Raw genomic sequence first — 23,071 nt, 5'->3', positions numbered from 1 at the left:
CTCATTTCGAAAAGAATGCTCTTATCTAATACAAGCTTTCTCTATGCAACTACTTGGAGTATCAGAATAATCCCGATATGCATACCCAGAATACTAAGAATATATTTGATTCTTTTGAAAGCTTTGAAAAAGCTTTCAAGAAAATCTTTGATAATCTCAACAAAGAATGCATTATAGCTTAGCAGCTCATGAATCTCAAGCAAACTAAATCAGCTTCTGCTTATATAATTAGATTTAAGCAATTCTTAGCAAAACTTCTATAGGAAGATAAGAATCTTATAGAATACTATTATAAGAGATTTAAGAATAATATTAAAAATGAAATCTCTAAGCAGAATTAGCTGGAAAACTTCGCAATATTCTCCAATCAAGCTATTTATATCAATAATTATCTGTATGAATAATAGATAAAGAAATCCAAGAAAGAAGAAAGCTAAACTTAGAAGTTTCTAGCTAATATAAGCAAGAAATTTCAAAATAAGAATAGTAGTTAATATAGCAATACAGCTCAAAGCAGCATTATATATGCTAGTTTCATAAAACTCGATACTGCTAACAAGCAGTATAATAAGAGGAATAGCATTATTTGCTATAATTATAATAAATAAGAATACATTGCTTGTAATTGCTATTAATTCCGAAAGAATAAATAGCAATTAGTTTAGAAAGAATATCAGATGAATATTGCTTGATAATAGGAATCTAATCAATTGAGCAAAAATACTCTCTTGAAGCAAGTATTGGATTCTATTAATTATAGAAGTCTTAGCTGAATATTCTGCTATAATAATAACTGCTTAATATATTTCTTGAATAAGAAAGATTTAAAATGATTTCCTCAGAAATCTAAGCATTATAAGCAGATAGCAATAGCAGAGCAAGGATATATGCTCAGCATAACTACAAGCAGCAATAATTCGAATTACTCTGATATTACTGAATAAAGCATTCAAGCGCTGAAGAAAGAGCTTAATAATAATACTCTTTGCTATTTCTTATTATCTGCATTAGATACTATAACTAGAGAAATGAATAAAGAATAATATCCTCTTAGTTATTAGTATAAATACTTAAATAATACTGAAAATACTTCTTAAGCAATAGAAAGATTAAGCTAAAATAAATAATCTAATAATTTACTAGAGTTTCTTATAAATAATAAATCCAAGAAGCTTACAGAAAGATTTTTCTTCAGTATTGGATAGAATAAGAAAACAATATGAATTGAATATTTCGTTTATAGAATAGAACTAGAAAAGCTTTTTATTTATATTCTCTTGCAGAACATCAAAGCATAAAAAGATAAGAACTCTCGAGTTAGCTTACTTTACAATCTATACTACAAACTAGCTTGAATTTCCTGTATCTATCATAGCTACAGAGCGCATTTCTCAAATAAGATATAATACGAATAGTTTTCTATTAGAGAATCAGAATAAATCCTTTAAGCTGTTGAAGAATAGGAACTCTGCTTCAGAAAGATTCTTAATAGATAGCATCATAATGCATATATCGAACTATTAAATAACTGCTTTATACAATATATAAACAAGAAAGTAAAATAATAGCAGTACAAAACAATATTCTGTATAATTTATATTAATAATAAAGTTTGCAACTAGTATTAATAGAAGAAAGATTAGAAATAATAATAATATAAGCAAAAGCAAGCTAAGAAGCTTGCTTAAGAAGCAGCAAAGCAAGCTTAGAAGAATAAGCAGTTCTCAATGAATTCAAAAGAATAGGATTGCTTATAAAGGAATTATAAATAATCAGATTAGAACAGTTTCTATATAAAGCTTCTAAAACAGATTATGCTTATATTAAGTTCGATATATATATTCAAGAATATAAGTATAGCGTATTATTGAATAGTAGTGCTCAGGGAAACTTTATATCTCCATACATCATTAATCAGATACAACTACAATAGAGATGGAAAAGATGCTTATATACTCTCAGTACTATGAAAGAACAACTTGTTATATATAATCAAGAAGTAATCGATAAGAAGACTGATTATCTATCTGTTTTAATCCAAAAATATGTAGTTAAGGCTTCCTTTAATATTACAAATATAGCACAGCATAAGCTGATTATAGAGCTTTTATAGCTCAAGGAGCACAATTCTCGAATTGATTGGATTACTAGCCAGATTTCATGAAAACAAGCTATATTTAGAGAGATAGTTATAATCAATAGCGCAAGATCGAAGCTAGTAATTGAAGAATACTTAGAAAAAGAAGCTTTATACGATTTTATATATACTTCCAAGTTAGCAGGACTAGCAGTTCAAGAAGAAAAATCTAGTGATAAGCAAACTTAAACAGTGCTAAAGCGCTAATAGGTTAGCAAAACAATGAAAGCAAGGCTCTTAGCAAGTTAGTTCGCTTCGGAGTGATAAGGAAAAGCTTTAGAATGTGAATTGTAAAATCATACGGGAGAAACCTCGAAATCAAGCTCTTGAGCGCTCAGTTCAGCCCGGAGCGAATGCTTAAAGCTTTCAAAAATATTACCAAAAACAACAAACGAAAAGAAGCATACTCAACAGTATTTACTATTTCTCCAAGTAGCAGAAATAGTATAAGAATCAGAATCAATATTTGCAAATATACTACGAGAATATTACAAATTCAAGAAACTGTTCTAAGAAGAATTGAATACAGGATTACTAGAATATAGCTTGTATAACTATAAGATTCTGCTATAAGAAGAGAAATAGCTCAAATTCTTTTCTATCTATAAACTAAATAAAATATAGCTAGAAGCACTTCAGAAGTATCTTAATGAGAATCTTAAGAAAGAATACATATAATTATTGCAATTATCAGCAGAATATTCCATTCTGTTTGTATTTAAGAAGAATAGCAAGCTTAAGCTATATATTAATTATAAGTAATTTAATAATATTATAATCAAGAATTAATATTTATTATTATTTATTAAGAAACTATAAGATAGATTGCAAGAAGTATAGTGGTTTACAGTTCTGAATCTGAAAAGAGCTTATAATCTGATTAGAATAAAAAAAGAAAAAGAATGGAAAACTGCTTTTAGAATATGCTATAAATATTATAAATATTTGATTATACTCTTTAGTTTAACAAATACTCTAGCTTTATTCCAGAAAATAATTAATCATATTCTATGCAAGCATCTGGATTAGTTTATCATTGCTTATCTCAATAATATTCTTATCTACTCTCGAATACTTGAAGAATATAAGAAATATGTGAAAATAATATTGCAAATGCTTCAAGATGCAAAACTCCTTATAAAATCTGCAAAGAATCATTTTTATATACAAAAAGCTAACTATCTCGGATTCACAATCAAGCTAGAATACATTAAGCTACAGAAAGATAAGATAGAAGCTATTAGAAATTAGCTAGTTCCTAGAAATATTAGAGATATTAAATCTTTCCTTAGATATATTAATTTTTACAAGCAGTTTATTAGAAACTATAGCTGGATTATATATTCTCTTACAAATCTTATTAAGAAGGAGCAGCTCTTCGAATAAACTTTCAAGATATAAAAAGCTTTCGAGAAGATTATTAAGCATGTTATCTTAGAACCAATTCTGTATAAAGCAGATCTCTATAAACTCTTTAAAATTGAAACCAATGCATTAGAATATGCATTCAGAGAATAACTTAGCTAGTAAGATAACTAAGAGTATTTAAGAATTATAAGCAACTTTTCAAAGAAATTAAATAGCTTGGAAATCAACTATAGAATCTCTAATTAGAAACTCATAGCAATAATAAAAGCTTTCAAAAAGTAGCAATATTATCTTATTAGCATATAATACTCAATTATAGTTTACTCGGATTATAAGAATCTAACTATATTTATAATAATTAAAGTTTTGAATAAGCAATAAATTAGATAAGCAGAATTCCTCTTACAATTCGACTTTAAAATTGTACATTGTAAAAGCTTAGAAAACGAATAAGCAGATACTCTTAGCAGATAATCAGACTATTGAAATGCAGATTTCTCGGATATATAGAACATCTTCGCTCAAGATAAGTTAGAAAATCTCATTAATGTATACAGAGAACTGAATGCTACCTTCAGAATTGGATTCTCAGAGAAGAATTCAGAATCAATAACTTCAGATAAATAAAACAACTATATTAAGAATATATATAGTATACTAGCATACAAGCACTAGAGAGTTAGAGCAATCTATGAATGCATCAAAAGATACTGGAATTTATCAGATTTCAGAAAAAGAATTGAAAGTATTCTATAATAATGCAATAGCTGTAAGAAGAATAAAGCAGAAAAATATAAGCTTTACAGACTACTGCACTTCTTACCAGTACTTATAACTGTTTAGCAATTTATTAATCTAGATTTCATTATCAAGCTATTTCTCTTATAAGAATTCTTAACTAAAGTGTAATATAATAGCATTCTAATAATAGTTTGCAAATTAAGCAAATATGCTTATTTTCTTTCTTATAAGAAAAGCAATACAGCAGAAGAATTTGTATATACATTCCTCAGAATAATTATTGCTAATTATAATATGCTAGAGAAAGTAATTTCTAATAAAGATAGAAAGTTTAACTTAAAGTTTTGAACTTTATTTATGAAATAGCTTGGAATATATTACAAAATATTTATAGCATTTTATTTGTAAATAAATGAATAGATAGAAAGAATAAATCAAGTTGTTAAATAGTATCTTTGATATTATATCAATCAGAAACAGAATAACTGAATTAATCTATTACTTCTTATACAATTTGCTTATAATAGTGCAGATACAAGCATAATAAAGAAGTTATTATTCTTCATATTCTATAAATATAATTTAATAGCTTATTATGAAGCATTGCTAAGAGCAGATGCAGAAGCTGCAGATAAAAGAGTTAAGAAGATTAAGAAAGTTTAGGAAGAATTCTGATCAGAATTATAATTCATTCAAGAACAAATAATGCAGTATGCAAATTCCAAAAGAATTAAGAGATTAATCTTACAAAAGGGAGATAAAGTTTATCTACTTCGGAAAAACATCAAAACAATCAAACTCAGCAACAAGCTTAACTACAGCTTCAGATTCGGCAGCATGCTGAACATTCTTCTCCTGATGCTCCTTCTTCTCTAGCTCATCCAGAGAATGCAGATCCTAACTAACCATCTTTGCGCTATGATTATATAGAGAACGTTTCTGTTTCTGCAAATGTATCAAACAAGCTATTGCCTTGCTCAATTTAAACTAAAGCTCAAGAAGAACTTTCTCTATATCCAACTCCTTCCAATCTAAACAATCAAGCTTAGTAGTAATATGAAATACTATTAGAGGGATTAGAAGGCAAATAAAAAAAAAAAAAAAAAAAAAAAAAAAAAAAAAAATATTTCAAAAAAGAATTAAAACCTATAAGTATTTACCAAAATACTGGAATTATTGCAAAAACAATCCTAGCAAATACAATAGGAATATCTTTAAATATCTTTTATTATCTTATATTCTAATCTCTTCGAAATACAGAAAGAACAAGATATAATTTCAAAATCTTGGAGATTAATAGTTAGAGAAAGCTGAAAGTATTATTCGAATTTTCAAAAAAGGAATTTTTCGATTCTATTCAATATTTTGATTAGAAAAGCATAATTATATATACAAATAACTTGCTAGAATATTTATGAAAGATTATTAGAAATAATAATTAATAAAAGAAAGATAATATTATAATTTATTCAATATATAGATTACAAAATAAGCTTTGCTAATAAGAAATTAAGTATTATAATTCAATATTGAATAATTATTAGGAATTATATAAGCAAGAGTTAGAATTGGATTATAATAATATAAGTAAGCTGCTTATTGAATCATTATAATACAAATTACAGATTATTATAATATAGATTACAAATTATAATAAGCTAAGTAAGCTATAATAAAGAGCTGAATATATAAGAATATATTTATTTCTATTAAATAGATCTTGTATATAGCTCTTCAGTTATTAATCTAAGTATTCAGTTTTATATATTAAGTAGCTTTAAAAGCAATGAATATTTGTATTGCTTATTAAGACTTGTATAGTTCTGTATTCAAGAACTTGATACTTTAATATCGCTCTTGTTAGCATAAACCCCTTTGTATACTTAAGAATCTTCGGATTGCTGCAGTACTTATAATACTTAGCTAAAGTTCTTTAATATGCTGAAAAAAGAAGCGAATCTAGTTAACTAGCTTCTTTTATATGAATTAATATAAGAATGAAGAAGGGATTTCTAAAGCTATTATATTCCGTATTATTCAAGGGAATAATACTGAATTATTCTTGAATAAGAATTATCAAAATGTAATAAATATACTGCAATATTCAAAGATCTAAAATATATAAAGAGTTTATGCTAATAAGAGCAGTATCAAAGTAGAATCTACTGAATACAGAGTATGATTATAATTTATGCAAGTGCTGATTATTTGCTTTTAAAGCTATTCAAATATATAATAAATGAATATTTAGATTAATAATTAAAGAGCTATATTCTAGTGATTTATCTAGTAATAATGAATATATTCTTATATATTCAGCTCTTCAGTATAGCTTACTTTGGATTATTAACTATTCAAGTAATCCAGGCTCATTAAATCATTCTAATAATTTAATGATTCATCTCTGCTATAATCCTTATCCTGAATTATATAATCCCTGCTAGTTGTTCGATGTTGAGTTGCAACACTTAGTTCTTTGTTTAGCGGAGCCTGTTCTGTAATCTGCATGTTGAATGAGTTATAATAATTAGATTGCAATATTTAGTTTCTTATTAGCAGAGCTTGCTTTATAATCTGCATGCTGAATGAGTTATAATATCTAATTATTTATAATTTTATTATAAATAATCTTTCTCTTTTGAAATCTAAGCTTATTATACTACTTTCTAAGCAAGCTTTCTAGCTTATTGCTATTTATACTAATATCTCTTTCTAGCTTTTTGCTTATTATATTAGTTGCAAACTTTATTACTTATATGAATAATATAATTAATTATCTAATACTGCTATTATTTTGTTTTGCTATTAATGCAATCTCAAGAGTTATTTATTAATAGCTTAATATATATATTATTTTGCTTTATTTCAAGAATTTCTCTGAATCTAATGCTAGATTTCTCAATAACTTAAATAATTTATCTCTATTTTCATACTAGAAATTATTTATATTTAATCTTTTTCGAAAAGTATAGCTTGCAACTATAGCTAATATATAAGATTCAAGCAGTTTTATAATAATCTTAGTATATATAATTAATTCTGAAATCTTTATACTAAATTGATTCTATATTATAAATAGAAATATAGATAAAGAATTCTCTAAAGCTGAATTTATATATTATATATTCTGTATTATATATAAAAATATAATGAAATATGCTAGTATAATTGAATATATTATAAAGTATTGCTAAGTTTGTTTTGCTAAAGCTAGCAAGCTTTAATAAACTATTAATAAGCTTTAATAAACTATTTGATTGCTTATTAAGAAATATTTCTTTAAATGCTTATAAGAATTATTTTGTTTATTGCTATTTATAATATTTTAAGAGATATTTTTCTTTATTATTCTTTCTAAAAGCTAATTTCTTCTTAATAATACTAAAGTAATCTGAATTGCTATTATTCAGAATTGTATTATAAATTAGTTTCTTTCTTTCTATTGCTAGCTGCTTAATCTTTTTTTATAATATTTTTAGAAACTATTCTAAGCTTTTCTTATTTAAGAGATATATTAAGTAGTTATTATTATAGCAGAATATTTAGCTAAGATTTTTATAATTAATAGAATTTAATACTTGCTCTAAGAAAATATTTTTGCTTAGCTAATTAAATTATTATACTTGCATTATATTAAGCTATTATTCTTTAGAAATAAGCTTTTATTATTAAAGCTTCTTAAGCTAGCAATAATCTTATATAATATAGCTTAATTTATTATAATTATAATAATTTCAATTATATATCTTTCTTATAATTATATTTAATTTTATAAATTTAATATAAATACTTTCATTATCAGATACCTAGTATGAAAGCTAAGCGAAATTATAATAATATAAGCAGGAAACAAGCTTGAAGAGAAAGCTAATAGATTTCTAATTGTATTAAGACTAATTCTTGCTAAGTATAGAAATAGAATTGAGAAAGCAATATATTAGCTATATAAGAAAAAGTAGCATATAATCTGCTAGTGCTTCAAAGATATCTTAGCGAAAGCGCTATTTCTAATATTCATTCTATATTATATTCTGCTAAAAGCTTTTATTCTAGCTTTGAAATTGAAACTTTTTGCTAATATTTAGCTATAATTATTATATAAATTAGCTTTCTTTTTTTTAAATCTTTTTATTTATTATTTATAGAAATAATTATTTATTCTAATAGCTATATTTATAAATATTATAAAATTTTCAAATTATTTTTATTTTATAATCTTATACTTAATGTAATAAGCACTGCAGCAATCCAAAGATTCCTAAGTATACAAGAAGGTTTATACTAATAAGAGCGGTATCAAAATATTAAGTTCTTGAATACGGAACTATACAAGTTCTGATAAGCAAAGCAAATATTCACTGCTTTTGAAGCTACTTAGTATATAAGACTGAATACTTAGATTAATAACTGAAGAGCTATATACAAGATCTATTTAATAGAAATGAATATATTCTTATATATTCAGCTCTTTATTATAGCTTATCTAGCTTACTATAATTTATAATCTGTATTATAATAATTCATAATCTATATTATAATAATTCAGTAAGCAGCTTATTTATATTATTATGATTCAATTCTAACTCTTGCTTATATAATTCCTAATAATTATTCGATATTGAATTATAATATCTAATTTCTTATTAGCAGAGCTTATTTTGTAATCTATATATTAAATAGATTATAATATTATCTTTTTCTTATTAATTATTATTTCTAATAATCTTCTATAAATATTCTAGCAAGTTATTTATATATATAATTATATCTTTCTAATCAAGATATTAAATAGAATTGAAAAGTTTCTTTCTTGAAAATCCGAATAATGCTTTTAGCTTTTTCTAATTATTAATCTTTAAGATTTTGAAGTTATACTTTATTCTTTCTATATTTCAAAGGGATTGGAGTATAAGATAATAGAAGATATTAAAAGATATTTCTATTGTATTTGCTAGAATTGTTTCTGCAATGATTCCAGTATTCTGATAAATGCTTATAGATTTTGCTTCTTTTCTGAGTTATTTTTTTTTTTTTTTTTTTTTTTTTTTTTTTTAATTTGCTTTCTAATCCCTCTAATAATATCTTGTATTATTACTAAGCTTAGTTATTTAGATTGGAAGAAGTTGGATATAGAGAAAGTTCTTCTTAAGCTTTAGTTTAAGTTAAGCGAAGCAATAGCTCGTTTGATATATTTGCGGAAACAGAAACGTTCTCTGCATGATTATAGCGTAAAGATGGTTAGTTAGGATCTGCATTTTCTGAACAAGCTGGAGAAGGAGGAGCGTTGGGAGGAGGATGCTTAGCGTGCTGCTGAATCTGAGGCTGTGGTTGAGGCTCAGTCTTGAGATGCTCTTAATGTGATGAATTGAGATAATGTTTTAGATGGGATTGCAGCGTCTGATTTCTGTTCTGAGGCTTCTGGGTTTTGGTTTGGGGCAGAGCAGTTGTCTTAGGTGCTAGCTTTTCTTTTCCAATATTCAGCTATCTTTTCCTGAGCGTTCTCGATGTTCTTTCGTAGTTTTCATGAGTTTTTGCTTGCTGAGTAGTCTTTTCATTTGATAAGGTATTCTCTTGTACTGTTTATGCTTCTATGCTTAAGAATCTTCTCTACTTTATATTCTGATTCATTGTTTTCTGCTTCTGCTGTATTATCTGTTAGTATTTCCTGTGCTGCTAATTCCAGTAGTAAGATATGAAAAATCGAGTATATTCTTATTCCATGAAGTAATGCTAATTCGTAATTAACTAAGAAAATCTATTGCAAGATTTTGAATAATTCTAGCTTCTTGTAATTGAGCTTATTACTAGGTTTGATTGTTTTGATATTTTTCCAAAGTAGATAGATCTTATCTTCTTCCTGTAGGATTGATCTCTCAATTCTCTTGGAGTTTGCATACTGCATTATTCGTTCTTGAATGAATTATAATTCTAATCAGAATTCTTTCTAAACTTTCTTAATCTTCTTAATCCTTTTATTTGCAGCTTCTATATCTACTTTTAGCAATACTTTATAGTAAGCTATTAGATTATATTTGTAGAATATAAAGAATAATAATTTCTTTATTATGCTTATATTTGCATTATTATAAGCAAATTATACAAGAAGCAATAAATCAACTCAGTTATTCTATTTCTAATTAATATAGTATTAAAGATACTATTTAATAACTTAATTCATTCTTTCTATCTATTTATTTGTTTGCAGATAAAATGCTATAAATATTTTGTAATATATTTCAAGTTATTTTATAAGTAAAGTTTAAAACTTCGAATTAAACTTTCTATCTCTATTAAAGATTATTTTCTCTAGCATGCTATAATTAGCAATAATTATTCTGAGAAATGTATATACAAGTTCTTCTGCTATACTACTTTTCTTATAAAAGAGAAAATAAGCATACTTGCTCAGTCTGCAAACTATTACTAAAATGCTATTATATTGCACTTTAGTTAAGAGTTCTTATAAAAGAAGTAGCTTAATAATAAAGTTTAGATTAATGAATTGCTAAATAATTATAAATATTAATAAGAAATACAGTAGTTTGTAAAGCTTATATCTTTCTATCTTATTCTTCTTATAGCTATTACATTATTATAAAATACTCTCAATTCTTTTTCTAAAATCTAATAAATTTCAATATCTTTTAATACATTCATAGATTACTTTAATTCTCTGATGCTTATATACTGATACACTGTATACATTCTTAATATAATTATCTTATTCATCTGGAATTATTAATTCTGAATCCTTTTCCAAGAATTCAATTCTGAAAACAGCATTCAGTTCTTTGTATATATTAACAAGATTTTCCAACTTATCCTGAACAAAGATATTCTATATATCCGAAAAATCTGCATCTCAATAGTCTGATCTTCTACTAAAAGCATCTGCTTATTTATTTTCTGAGCTTTTGTAATATACAATCTTGAAATCGAACTGTAAAAGGAATTCTGCTTATCTAACTTATTGCTTATTCAAAACCTTAATTATTATAAATATAGTTAGATTCTTATAATTCGAGTAAACTATAATTAAATATTACATGCTAATAAGATAGTATTGCTATTTCTTAAAAGCTTTTACTATTGCTATAAGTTTCTAATCAGAGATTTTATAGTTGATTTCCGAGTTATTCAACTTCTTTAAGAAGTTGCTTACAATTCTTAGATGCTCTTAGTTGTTTTGCTAGCTAAATTGTTCTTTGAGTATATATTCTAATGCATCAGTTTTAATTTCAAAAGATTTATAAGAATCTGCTTTATACAGAATTGGTTTTAAGATAATATGCTTGATAATCTTCTTGAAAGCTTCTTATATCTTAAAGATTTACTTAAAAAGCTGCTTTTTCTTAATAAGATTTGTAAGAAGATGTGCAATTCAGCTATAGTTTCTAATAAACTGCTTATAGAAATTGATATATTTGAAGAAAGATTTAATATCTCTGATATTTCTGAAAACTAGCTAATTCTTAACAGCTTCTATCTTATCTTTTTATAGCTTAATGCATTCTAGCTTAATTGTGAATTCGAGATAATCAGCCTTTTGTATATAAAAATAATTCTTTGCAGATTTTATAAGAAGTTTTGCATCTTGGAGCGTTTGCAATACTGTTTTCACATATTTCTTATATTCTTCAAGTATTCGAAAATAGATAAGAATATTATTGAGATAGGCAATAACAAACTAATTCAGATGCTTGCATAAGATATAATTAATCATTTTCTGAAATGAAGCTGAAGCATTTGTTAGACTAAAGAATATAATTAAATATTTGTAATATTCATAGCATATTCTAAAAGCAGTTTTCTATTCTTCTTCTTTCTTTATTCTAATCAGATTATAAGCTTTTTTTAGATTCAGAACTATGAATCATTATACTTCTTGCAATCTATTTTGTAGTTTCTTAATAAGTAGTAATAAATATTGATTCTTGATTGTAATATTATTAAGTTGCTTATAATTAATATATAGCTTAAGCTTGCTATTCTTCTTAAGTATAAACAGAATAGGATATTCTGCTAATAATTATAATAATTGTATATATTCTTTCTTAAGATTCTTATTAAGATATTTTTGAAATATTTCTAGCTATATTTTATTTAATCTGTAGATAAGAAAGAATTTGAGCTGTTTTTCTTCTTGTAGCAGGATCTTGTGATTATATAAGCTATATTCTAGCAATCCTGTATTCAATTCTTCTTGGAATAGTTTCTTGAATTTGTAATATTCTTATAGTATATTTGCAAGTATTAGTTCTAGTTCTTGTGCTGTTTCTGCTATCTGGAGGAATAGTAGGTATTATTAAGCGTACTTCTTTTTGTTTGTTGTTTTTGGTAACGTTTTTGAAAGCTTTAAGCATTTGCTCCGAGCTGAACTGAGCGCTCGAGAGCCTGATTTCGAGATTTCTTCTATATGATTCTACAATCTATATTCTGAAGCTTTTCCTTGTTACTCCGGAATAAACTAACTTGCTAAGAGCTTTGCTTTCATTATTTTGCTAATCTGTTAGTGCTCTGGTACTGTTTGAGTTTGCTTATTACTAGATTCTTCTTCTTGAATTGCTAGCTTTGCTAACTTGAAAGTATGTATGAAGTTGTATAAAGCTTCTTTTTCTGAATATTCTTCAATTACTAGCTTCAATCCTGCGCTATTAATTGTAACTATCTCTCTGAATATAGCTTATTCTTATGAAATCTAGCTAATAGTTCAATTAATTCGAGGATTATGCTTCTTAAGCTATAAAAGCTTTATAATCAGCTCATGCTATGCTATATTCATGATATTAAAGAAAGCTTTAACTATATATTCTTGGATTAAGATAAGTAAATGATCAGTCTTCTTATTAATTACTCTTTGATTATATGCAACAGATTATTCTTCTATAGTGCTGAGAGTGTATAAGCATCTCTTTCATCTCTATTGTAGTTATACCTGATTAATGATATATAGGAATATAAAGTTTCTCTAAGCGCTACTATTCAATAGTATGCTGTACTTGTATTCTTAAATATATATATTAAACTTAATATAAGCATAATCTGTTCTAGAAGCTTTATATAAGAACTATTCTAATCTGATTGTTTGCAGTTCCTTTACAAGCAATCCTATTCTTTTGAATTTATTAAGAACTGCTTATTCTTCTAAGCTTGCTTTGCTGCTTCTTAAGCAAGCTTCTTAGCTTGCTTTTGCCTATATTGTTATTATTCCTAGTCTTTCTTCTATTAATGCTAGTTGCAAATCTTATTATTAATATAAATCGTACAGAGTATTATTTTATACTGCTATCATTTTACTTTCTTATTCATGCATTATATGGAATAGTTATCTAATAGTCTGATATATATATTGTAATGCTATCTGTTGAAAATCTTTCTGAAGCGGAGTTTCTATTCTTTAATAGCTTGAAGGATTTGTTCTGATTCTCTAACAGGAAACTATTCGTATTATATCTTGTTTGAGAAATACGCTCTGCAGCTATAATAGATGCAGGAGATCCAAGCTAGTTCGTGGTATAGATTGTAAAGTGAGCTGATTCAAGGGTTCTTATCTTTTCATGCTTTAATGTTTTGCAAGAGAATGCAGATAAAGAGCTTCTCTAGTTCTATCCTATAAACAAGATATTTAATCTATATTATTTTCTTATTCTACTCAATACTAAAGAGGAATCTTCTTATAAGCTTCTTAGATTTATTATTTATAAGAGATTCTGATAAATCATTAGATTATTTGTTTTAGCTTGATCTTTCTGTTGCTTAAGAAGTATTTTTAGTATTGTTTAGATATTTATACTAATAATCAAGAAGATATTATTCTTTATTCATTTCTCTGATTATAATATCTGGTACAGATAATGAGAAATAGCGAAGAGTATTGTTATTAAGCTCTTTCTTCAGTGCCTGAATGCTTCATTTAATAATATTGAAATAATTCGAATTATTGCTGCTTATAGTTATGCTAAGCATATATTCTTATTCTGCTATTGCTATCTGCTTATAGCATTTAGATTTCTAAGGAAACTATTCTGAATCTTTCTTACTTGAGAGATATATTAAGCAATTATTATTATAGCAGAATGTTCAGCTGAGACTTTTATAATCAATAGAGTTTAATACTTGCTTCAAGAGAGTATTTTTGCTCAGTTGATTAGATTCCTGTTATTGAGCGATATTTATCTAGTATTCTTTCTGAACTAATTGCTATTTATTCTTCTGAGATTAATAGCAGTTACAAGCAATATATTCTTATTTATTATAGTTATAGCAAGTAATGTTATTTCTTTTGCTATACTGCTTGTTAATAGCATTGAGTTTTATAGAACTAGCATGCATAATGCTGCTTTAAGCTATACTGCTATATTAACTGCTATTCTTGTTTTGAAGTTTCTTGCTTATATTAGCTGAAAATCTCCAAATTTAGCTTTCTTTCTTCTTAAACTTCTTTACCTATTATTCATACAAACAGTTATTAATGCAGATTACTTAATTAGAGAATGCTGCAAAGTCTTCTAGCTAATTCTGCTTAGAGATTTCATTCTTAATATTATTCTTAAGCTTCTTATAGTAATATTTCATAAGATTCTTATCTTTCTATAGAAATCTTACTAAGAATTGCTTGAATCTAACTATATAAGCAGAAGCTGATTTAGTTTGCTTGAGATTCATAAGCTGTTAAGCTATAGTGCATTCTTTATTAGGATTATCAAAGATTTCCTTAAGAGCTTTTTCAAAGCTTTCAAAAGAATCAAATATATTCTTAATACTCTAGATATGCGCATTAGAGTTGTTCTGATGCTCCAAATGATTATATAGAGAAGGCTTGTATTAGATAAGAGTATTCTTTTCGAAATGAGTTCCTGCAAGAATAACTTTCTTAGATTTCTTAATGAACTAAGTCTTGTAATACAGAAAATATACTCTGCAGTAGGTAAGGAATTTATGCAGTATCTTTTGATTGCTATTATATATAGCAAGCTTATTTATCTTATATGCTTTTCCAGCGCTATTAATAGTTGTAGAGATAAACTGCGCCTGCTAAGCTTATTGAGCTAGCTAAGCTTGTTGATTGGTGATAGTAGCATTCTGAGCTTGCTATTGTTTATACAGATTCTAAATACGCTGGATGAGCTAATATACCTGATTAACCAGTTCTTCCTGAGTAGGAGCGTATAAGGACGAAGGGATTCCTGAAGAAGCTATTATATTCTGTATTGCTCAAGAAGTAATACTGAACTATTCTTGAATAAGAATTATCAAAATGTAATAAGCACTGCAGCAATCCAAAGATTTCTAAGTATATAAGAAGATTTATGCTAACAAGAGCGATATCAAAGTATCAAGTTCTTAAATACAGAATTATATAAGTTCTAATAAGCAAAGCAAGTATTCACTGCTTTTGAAGCTACTTAGTATATAAGACTGAATACTTAGATTAATAACTAAAGAGCTATATATAAGATTTATCTAATAGGAATAAATGTATTCTTATATATTCAGCTCTTCATCGTAGCTTATCTAGCTTACTGTGATCTGTGATCTGTATTATGATGATCCGTGATCTGTATCGTAGTAATCCAGTAAGCAGCTCATCTATATTATTATGATTCAACTCTAATCCTTGCTTATGTAATTCCTGGTGGTTGTTCGATGTTGAGTCGTGATACCTGGTTCCTTGTCAGCGGGGCCTGTTTCGTGACCTGCATGTTGAATAGGTCATAACACTTAATTTTATTCTTAAATTTTTTATAATAATATTTAATAAAATTCTTATTTTTCTATAAAAATTATATAGTAAATTATTTAAATTTAATTATATAAGCTAATACTAATTTAATTTGCTTAAGATTTATTAATTATTTAGCTATTATATATTCTTTATTAGAATTATTAATAATATTCTTAAAAACTTTCTTAAAATTTTTAAAAAAATTAAATATTTTCTTAATAATTTTAATATATATATTAAAATTATTAGTATATTTTAAATAATTATAAAAAAAAGATTTATATTAAATAAGAATATTTTTTTTAAAATAAATTTTAATAAGAATAATTTTCTTAGATTCTATAATAAACTAAGAAATATTATATAAGAAGTATATCTTATAATAAATAAGAAATTTCTAAAAAAGTTTCTAAATATTATTATATATAATAAGTTTATTTATTTTATAGCTTTTATTGCTAATAGAAATATAATAGAAGTAAATATTATACTGAATTTATTTCTGCTGAGTAGCAATAATTCTCTGTAGCTGCAGCTGCTATTGCTCGAGCTATTCAATATATTTCTAAAGCTAAAGAAGCTGCTAAACTAGCTTATTCTAATAGATAGATAAAGAAAGAATTGCAAAAGCTATTATATTTTTATATTATTCAAGTAGTTAATACTAAACTATTTCTGAATAAGAGTTATTAAAATATAAAGAACTATATTATAAAATTCGAAGATCTAAAGTATATAAAGAATTTATACTAATAAGAGCAATATTAAAATAGAATTTATTAAATATAAAAATATAATTAAATAATTCATATAAATACTAATTATTTGCTTTTAAAGCTATTCAAATATATAATAAATAAATACTTAGATTAATAACTAAAAAGCTATATTCTAATAATCTATCTAATAATAATAAATATATTCTTATATATTTAGCTCTTTAGTATAGCTCTATGAATCTAATAGCAGATTTATAGATTCATGATATAAGAATCTGAAGCTCTAGAAGCAGAGTTGCAGATTCTTTCTTTATTACAATTCTAATTCTGAATTATATAATACTGCTTGTTATTCGATGTTGGATTGCAACATCTGATCTCTTGTTAGCGAGGCCTGTTCTGTAACCTGCATGCTGAATGAGTTATAATATATACTGAAAAGCTGAATATATAAGAATATATTCATTATTATTAGATAGATCATCAGAATATAGCTCTTCAGTTATCAATCTAAGTATTCATTTGTTATATACTTGAATAGCTCCAAAGGCGAATAAAAGCACTTGTATAAATTACTTGTTACATTCCTGTATTCAATTAGTTATTACTTTAATACTGCTCTTGTTAGCATAAACCCCTTGTATACTTTAGGATCTTCGGATACTGCAGTGCATCATTACAGTAGGGCAAATTGATGAACTCGCAAAGAGTGAACAATTGAGGCGCTCCGTTCTCCAAAAGCTGGACAGGCTCGGACTTCCTCCTGGACTCTTTTACATACCAGTACTACAATGCAACGTTTCAACGTAATCACGACCTTCCAGTCAACAACGCAAGTGAGTATTCTACCGACTTGGTATCGAATAAATCTCTGGAATTCTTGGATGAATGAGCAGCAAAGAATGATGGCACGCCGTTCTTCCTGACCGCTGCTCCTACAGCTCCCCATAGCGATGTTATCATTGGTAGTCACTAGTTGAATACTAGTATGCATCGTTTATTGTGAATATATCTGCTTGCTTATGGCTTATTATGCGTGTCCTCAGGACTCCACTTGCAGTGCATTGGCCTCTGCTCGAGCACCAACGTCCTGCAAACTATTGCGAGTATGAGTGCTAATTGAAAGCTCTATAGCCTATTACGTGGAGGAGTCGGTGCGGCATGCGAATATGTTTTCTGACGCCACAGTCCCAAGAACCCCTATTTTCAATCCTGACCAGGTGATTTGTGCTTCTTGATTGCCTCGTCTCTTACACACGTTGTTGATAGAGTCATCAAGCCCAATGGTATGGCCTGGATAAAAAATTTGACCAGCCAGAATAGTACAGTTGTCGATTACAACGACAGTTAGTATAGAAACAGGCTACGGACCTTGCAGTCCGTGGACGAAATGATCGCGGCCTTGATCAATAAAATTTCGGATCTGGGAATTTTAGACAACACATATATCTTCTACTCAACAGACAATGGCTTTCATATCGGCTAGCATCGCGCTCAGCCTAGCAAGCAATGCTAGTACAAAGAGGACTTTGACATCCCCCTCATAGTGCGAGATCCTGGTGTTGCCAGGAATACCACCACAGATCTCGCATCCTCGCACACTGACATCGTGCCGACCTTCCTACAGCTAGCTGGCGTTCTACTGCCAGATAACTTCGACGGCAGCCCAATGATGATCTCCGCAGCAGACTTCACAGCTGTCGAGAGCAATCGAATAGGTGATGAGCTCATCAATACCGAGTTGTGGGGCATTATTATCCCGGAAGGCGAGTATGACCAATTTGAGTATATAGATCATACGTACAGAGCCATGAGAATCGTGGCAATGGTTACCATTACCTGCACTCGGTCCGGTGTACTAATGAGCATGAGCTATATGACTTGATAGTAAGTGAATCCTGAGGCAAACCAAAATCTCGGCCACTTCGGCATTAACAAAGCCTACGCGCAGAACAACCTATACGAAACAAACAACTTATACTATCTACCACAGAAGGCAATGACTATCACCATATCCTGTAATATCAACACCTCCATTTGACTCAATAACCTATGCTGCAGACCTTACCACCTTCGTCACTGCTACTGCGTCTGCCACCGGGTCAGATAGTAGTGATAGCAGCATAAGCAACTCTTCATGCGCGGTAATATTCGACCGGCTGCTCCCTCACCTTGATTCTCTGGACCTAGTCTTGAAGACCTGCAAGGCAAATAGTCGTCGCAACCCCTGGAGCATTGCGCACCCAGAGAAGAACATCTACAGCCTGTTGCAAGCCCTGGATCCGGAGTAAGTCAAAGCACCCCCTTCCCGATCACCCTGGTCAACCACACCGCCTTTTCAACCCCTCGATATATTTTTAATTTTCTTCATCAATCCTCTTCCAATTCACTTCAAACTTTCATCATAGAGTAAATATAGTCCAATGAAGCAGTATACGGAATCTGAAATCGTTACCGCCCTCGAGGCTATCAAGACAGGCTGTTCTCTTCGCAAGGCCTCGATCGAATGGGGTATCCCTTATACAACACTTCAGAACCGTTTAACAGGCGTTCAGTCTCATCAGATAGGTGCTGAATCTTTTCAAAGGCTCTCTTCTATCCAAGAAAGAAAACTAGCTGAATGGATCCTGATTCAGGAAAGCCTAGGGCTTCCACCAAGCCATTCAGAGTTGAGATTCTTCGCACGGAAGATCCTCCTCATCAAAGGAGATACTGAACCTCTTGGAAAGAGATGGATCCAGGGTTTTTTGAAGAGGAATCCAGAGATACAGATCAGAAGGACTCGCTGGATGGCTTCTGAACGAACTAATGGAGCTACAACAGAGATAATACAGCTTTGATTCTATCTTTTCAATCTTCCTCGCATCCAAGCTATCAAGCCAGCTAATCGATGGAATATGGATGAAGCTGGGCTTATGGAAAGCCAAGGAGAGAATGGATTAGTTCTTGGAGGCTCCTCTTTACGTTCAATTGAAAGAAAAGAGCTTGGATCAAAAGCCTGGACCTCTTTCCTCGAGTATATCTCAGCCACGGGAGCTCACCTCCTTCCTCTGGTGATTTTCAAAGGGCAAACTGTACAGCAGCAGTAGTTTCCTATTGATTTGAAGCCTTTTGAGAGCTAGCAGTTTACTGCTACACCAAACGGATAAACTTATGATAAAATGGCACTTGAATAGCTAGAAAAGATCTTCATCCCAGGCAGCTTACTAGCGGATTCCTCAGAGACCAGACTATTAGTTCTGGATAGCTATAATAGCCATAAAACTGACGAGTTTATGTAGCAATGCTATCAAAACAACATCCTGTTGATCTACTTGCCTCCTCATACTTCTCACGTACTTCAACCTCTCGATCTAGAAGTCTTTTCATCCCTCCAACGGGCATACAGAAAGGAAGTTAGCAATATAAGCTAATAAGGGGATTCAACTATTGCAGGCAAGCGTTTATTCCTCAAGAACTATCGTCTAGCTCGTCTGGAAGGTCTTTCAAGCCAGAATATCAGATCTGGATGGAAAGTAACTGGTCTATGGCCCCTGAAACCCTTCAAAGCGCTCTTGAGCCCTCTTCTCCTCGAGAATAGTTAACCAAGCATTCAGAGCCAGTCAAATTCAGCCTCAACACCATCAACAGTACCTAAGCTTCCCCCAAAAGCTTCGTCAAGCCAGCCTGTAGTTTTTTCAATGCCTCACAAGGCTAAACAGCTATATTACCAGCTACAGGAAACTCGGCAGCATCTTTCAACAGACTCAGGCCGCCGTATGCTATTCAGGAAGATAAAAAAGGCTTATGACGAGAGAGATCTCGAGTTTGCAAGGGCATTGGAGGAAAATCAGATGTTGAGGAAGCAGATTGAGGCGCTGAAGCCTAGTAAAAGAAGAAAGGTCGATGTAAGCCCGAATTCGAAGTTTGCAGGGGTTGAGGATATACAGAGGGCTCAAAACGCAGCCAATCGAGATGAGGATAGTCTAGATGAAGAGAGCGGCCTTGAATTATCTACTGATGAGGAGGATTGCATCGTGGTGGGTGAATAGGATGAGTAAATCTATATGAAATATATATATATATATATACGGTGTGGTTGACCAGGGTGATCGGGAAGGGTAGGTGATCGGGAAGGGGGTGCTTTGACTTATGATTACTTCTACGAGGTGCAGCAGAACAAGGTACACTTCGATGCTTGTCTTGCTGGGTACCTGATTAACAATGAACTGCCTGTCAACGTAATTCCTTATACTCTGGACTGAACGTACTCTGGGCTGGTGCGATGATAGAATGGTATGATAGATTCAAGGGACTGCCCATCTGGAGAAGGATGTGGCTGAGGACTGAATTCTGCTGCAGGGCAACTTTCATGATTACTCTTTACATGCGCTATTATCTTTGAAAAGTGCAGGGAATGGTATAAGGTATATTGGGACACCAGCAATGTCGTTATGTTCAACGCAACTCTTGTCTGAGTAATTATTTCTCAGTGCTCAAGAAGGCCCCCTCCCCCCCTTCCCTCGCCGAGAATGGAGTGCGACAGCGCACGGTTCCCTGGAATGACTGCCAATGCCTCGAGGAGTATTTCTGTGGATTACAATCTGCGAGTGGGCATGAAAAGATCAGACTTGATTAGTATGCTATCATCAGTGCCACCGACTATACTTGAGGTGATCTGTCAATACTGTGTCTTTTTCTCAATCCAACTCGACTATCATGGCAGGGAACCTAAGCACTCACACAAGGATAATCTGCACCCTGTTGAGATTCGAATTCACCCTTTCCATTCCTCAAAAGCGTCTCCGTACATACTACCGTGAACATAGCATTGCCCAACAAGTCTATAGCAGCGATGCTTTGGATCCCTCTCTGATCAGATCGACCCGGGGTGATAGCGAATGAGTATTCGGGCTCGATTAACTCCCTGTCAATGTGCATGGTACTTGGGGAGTTGACTTTTACTAAGAAGTGAAACACCTCGTCAATAACACTTTGATCATATTCTCTAAATGGACGACTATTTCTGACGCTTCTTTGTAGATAGAGCTCGTTGGATCGACTAAGTGTTGTTTCGGCGTCTCATTTGCCTGGCCGATACCAATCATATCGATCCAGATTGTGCGCGTGTATGCTGGGGCTCCTCAGCTGTCGCAGAGGGCGGAGTAAGCTGGCCCAGATTTCTTTTGCAATGATTTTGAACAAACACTCTTCTCTAGAGTCGGCGACATCTCCCCATATATATGGTAGCACTTCGTAGACAGGAGCATCAATAATATTGTAAATGATCAGATCGCATATGGATCGGGGCTGAAGGCTGGCCAGGAAAAACGTTGAAGAGGCAAGACCATCTTCCAGGGGGTGTGAACTGGGAAGCCTTGTCTACTAGCGCCTAAATTACTGTCTTCAACGGCATAATAGAACTCGTCGAGGTCAGTGTCCCTAACTACTTGATGCCTCTATCATTTTGACAGACCCAAAGATCAAGCTTCGACCGTCGATGTACTTGTGATGGAAAGAAGTAGTATCTCAAAATCACATATCGGGCTGGTTAACCTAAGTCATTACTGGAAATGCTGGTCAGCCTACTTTGTCTGCAACATGGAAGACCAGGCATGATCTTCAATATAATTCAACGGTGGCACAGTCTCAGTACGGGTATGCTCCAAGGGAAGGAGTGGCTTTGTCCAGCTGTACATATGCATCTCGGTTGAGACTGACGACACTTGGGTTTCTGGTTATCCATATGAGAACTGCCACTTATCCAGAACCTGGAAGGGTGAATTGGTACTAGGTAGTTGTATCAAACGCTTCTGCCGTCAGAGCTTGGGCAGTCATGATGAGTTGTTCATCTTGAAACTCATTTCAGGCACGCCTCCATCTATAGCGTGGCTGGGCCAATAATGAACACGATCCACACCGTCACACCAGCCGAGTCCCCCGATATATCTGACAATGAAGTGGCAGCGTTTGGTGTTTCGAGCCTTCTGATACTCATAAACACCAAGGCTCTTCGCGTAGACCCTCACAAGAACCATCAGTGACAACATATGACTTAATATATGTTTGAGGAGGCCACGCTCCTTTGCAGTTTGGCTGCTTTACCCAGTGTCTGGCTTCGTTTCTGTTCGTGAGTTTGTACGTAATGACTGTATTTGGCGCCCTGATGGAGGCCCTTTCTTCGACAGCCCACGTTGTTCACCGTGCAGATTCTAGTTGTAACTCTATGGCTACCTGAGCACTTAGGCAAGTAATATTCAATGACCGCCCAATATCCTCCTTCAACATGCAGAAATACTCGTGCTGGACTTAAATCATATCGCACACGGATAGAGTTGGTCAACCAACCTGCCTAGTGCAGTCGCCGCCGGATAGTCAGAACTTCCTTTGCATAACAGAGTT

General features: G+C 30.6%; 2 protein-coding genes across 2 annotated transcripts; one reads left to right on the top strand and one right to left on the bottom strand.

Moving 5' to 3' along the window:
- Positions 1-4,933: 4,933 nt before the first annotated feature.
- M406DRAFT_269091 (uncharacterized protein) lies at positions 4,934-5,122 on the top strand (the record flags this gene model as incomplete). Its single annotated transcript, XM_040917985.1, has 1 exon — positions 4,934-5,122. A coding segment is annotated over one exon (189 nt), but the record flags the coding sequence as incomplete, so codon positions are not given.
- Positions 5,123-17,710: 12,588 nt separating this feature from the next.
- On the bottom strand, positions 17,711-18,926 carry M406DRAFT_334967 (uncharacterized protein; the record flags this gene model as incomplete). Its single annotated transcript, XM_040920989.1, has 9 exons — positions 17,711-17,787; positions 17,945-17,983; positions 18,062-18,113; positions 18,156-18,189; positions 18,297-18,416; positions 18,495-18,529; positions 18,600-18,631; positions 18,759-18,781; positions 18,862-18,926. The coding sequence occupies 9 exons, from the start codon at positions 18,924-18,926 to the stop codon at positions 17,711-17,713; spliced, it is 477 nt and encodes a 158-aa protein (XP_040771270.1).
- Between the last annotated feature and the right edge of the window lie 4,145 nt (positions 18,927-23,071).

This window comes from Cryphonectria parasitica, assembly GCF_011745365.1.
Source record: "Cryphonectria parasitica EP155 unplaced genomic scaffold M406scaffold_10, whole genome shotgun sequence".
NCBI lineage: Eukaryota > Fungi > Ascomycota > Sordariomycetes > Diaporthales > Cryphonectriaceae > Cryphonectria > Cryphonectria parasitica.
The sequence above is the reverse complement of the archived record's forward strand: the minus strand, read 5'-3'. Positions and strand labels throughout refer to the sequence as shown.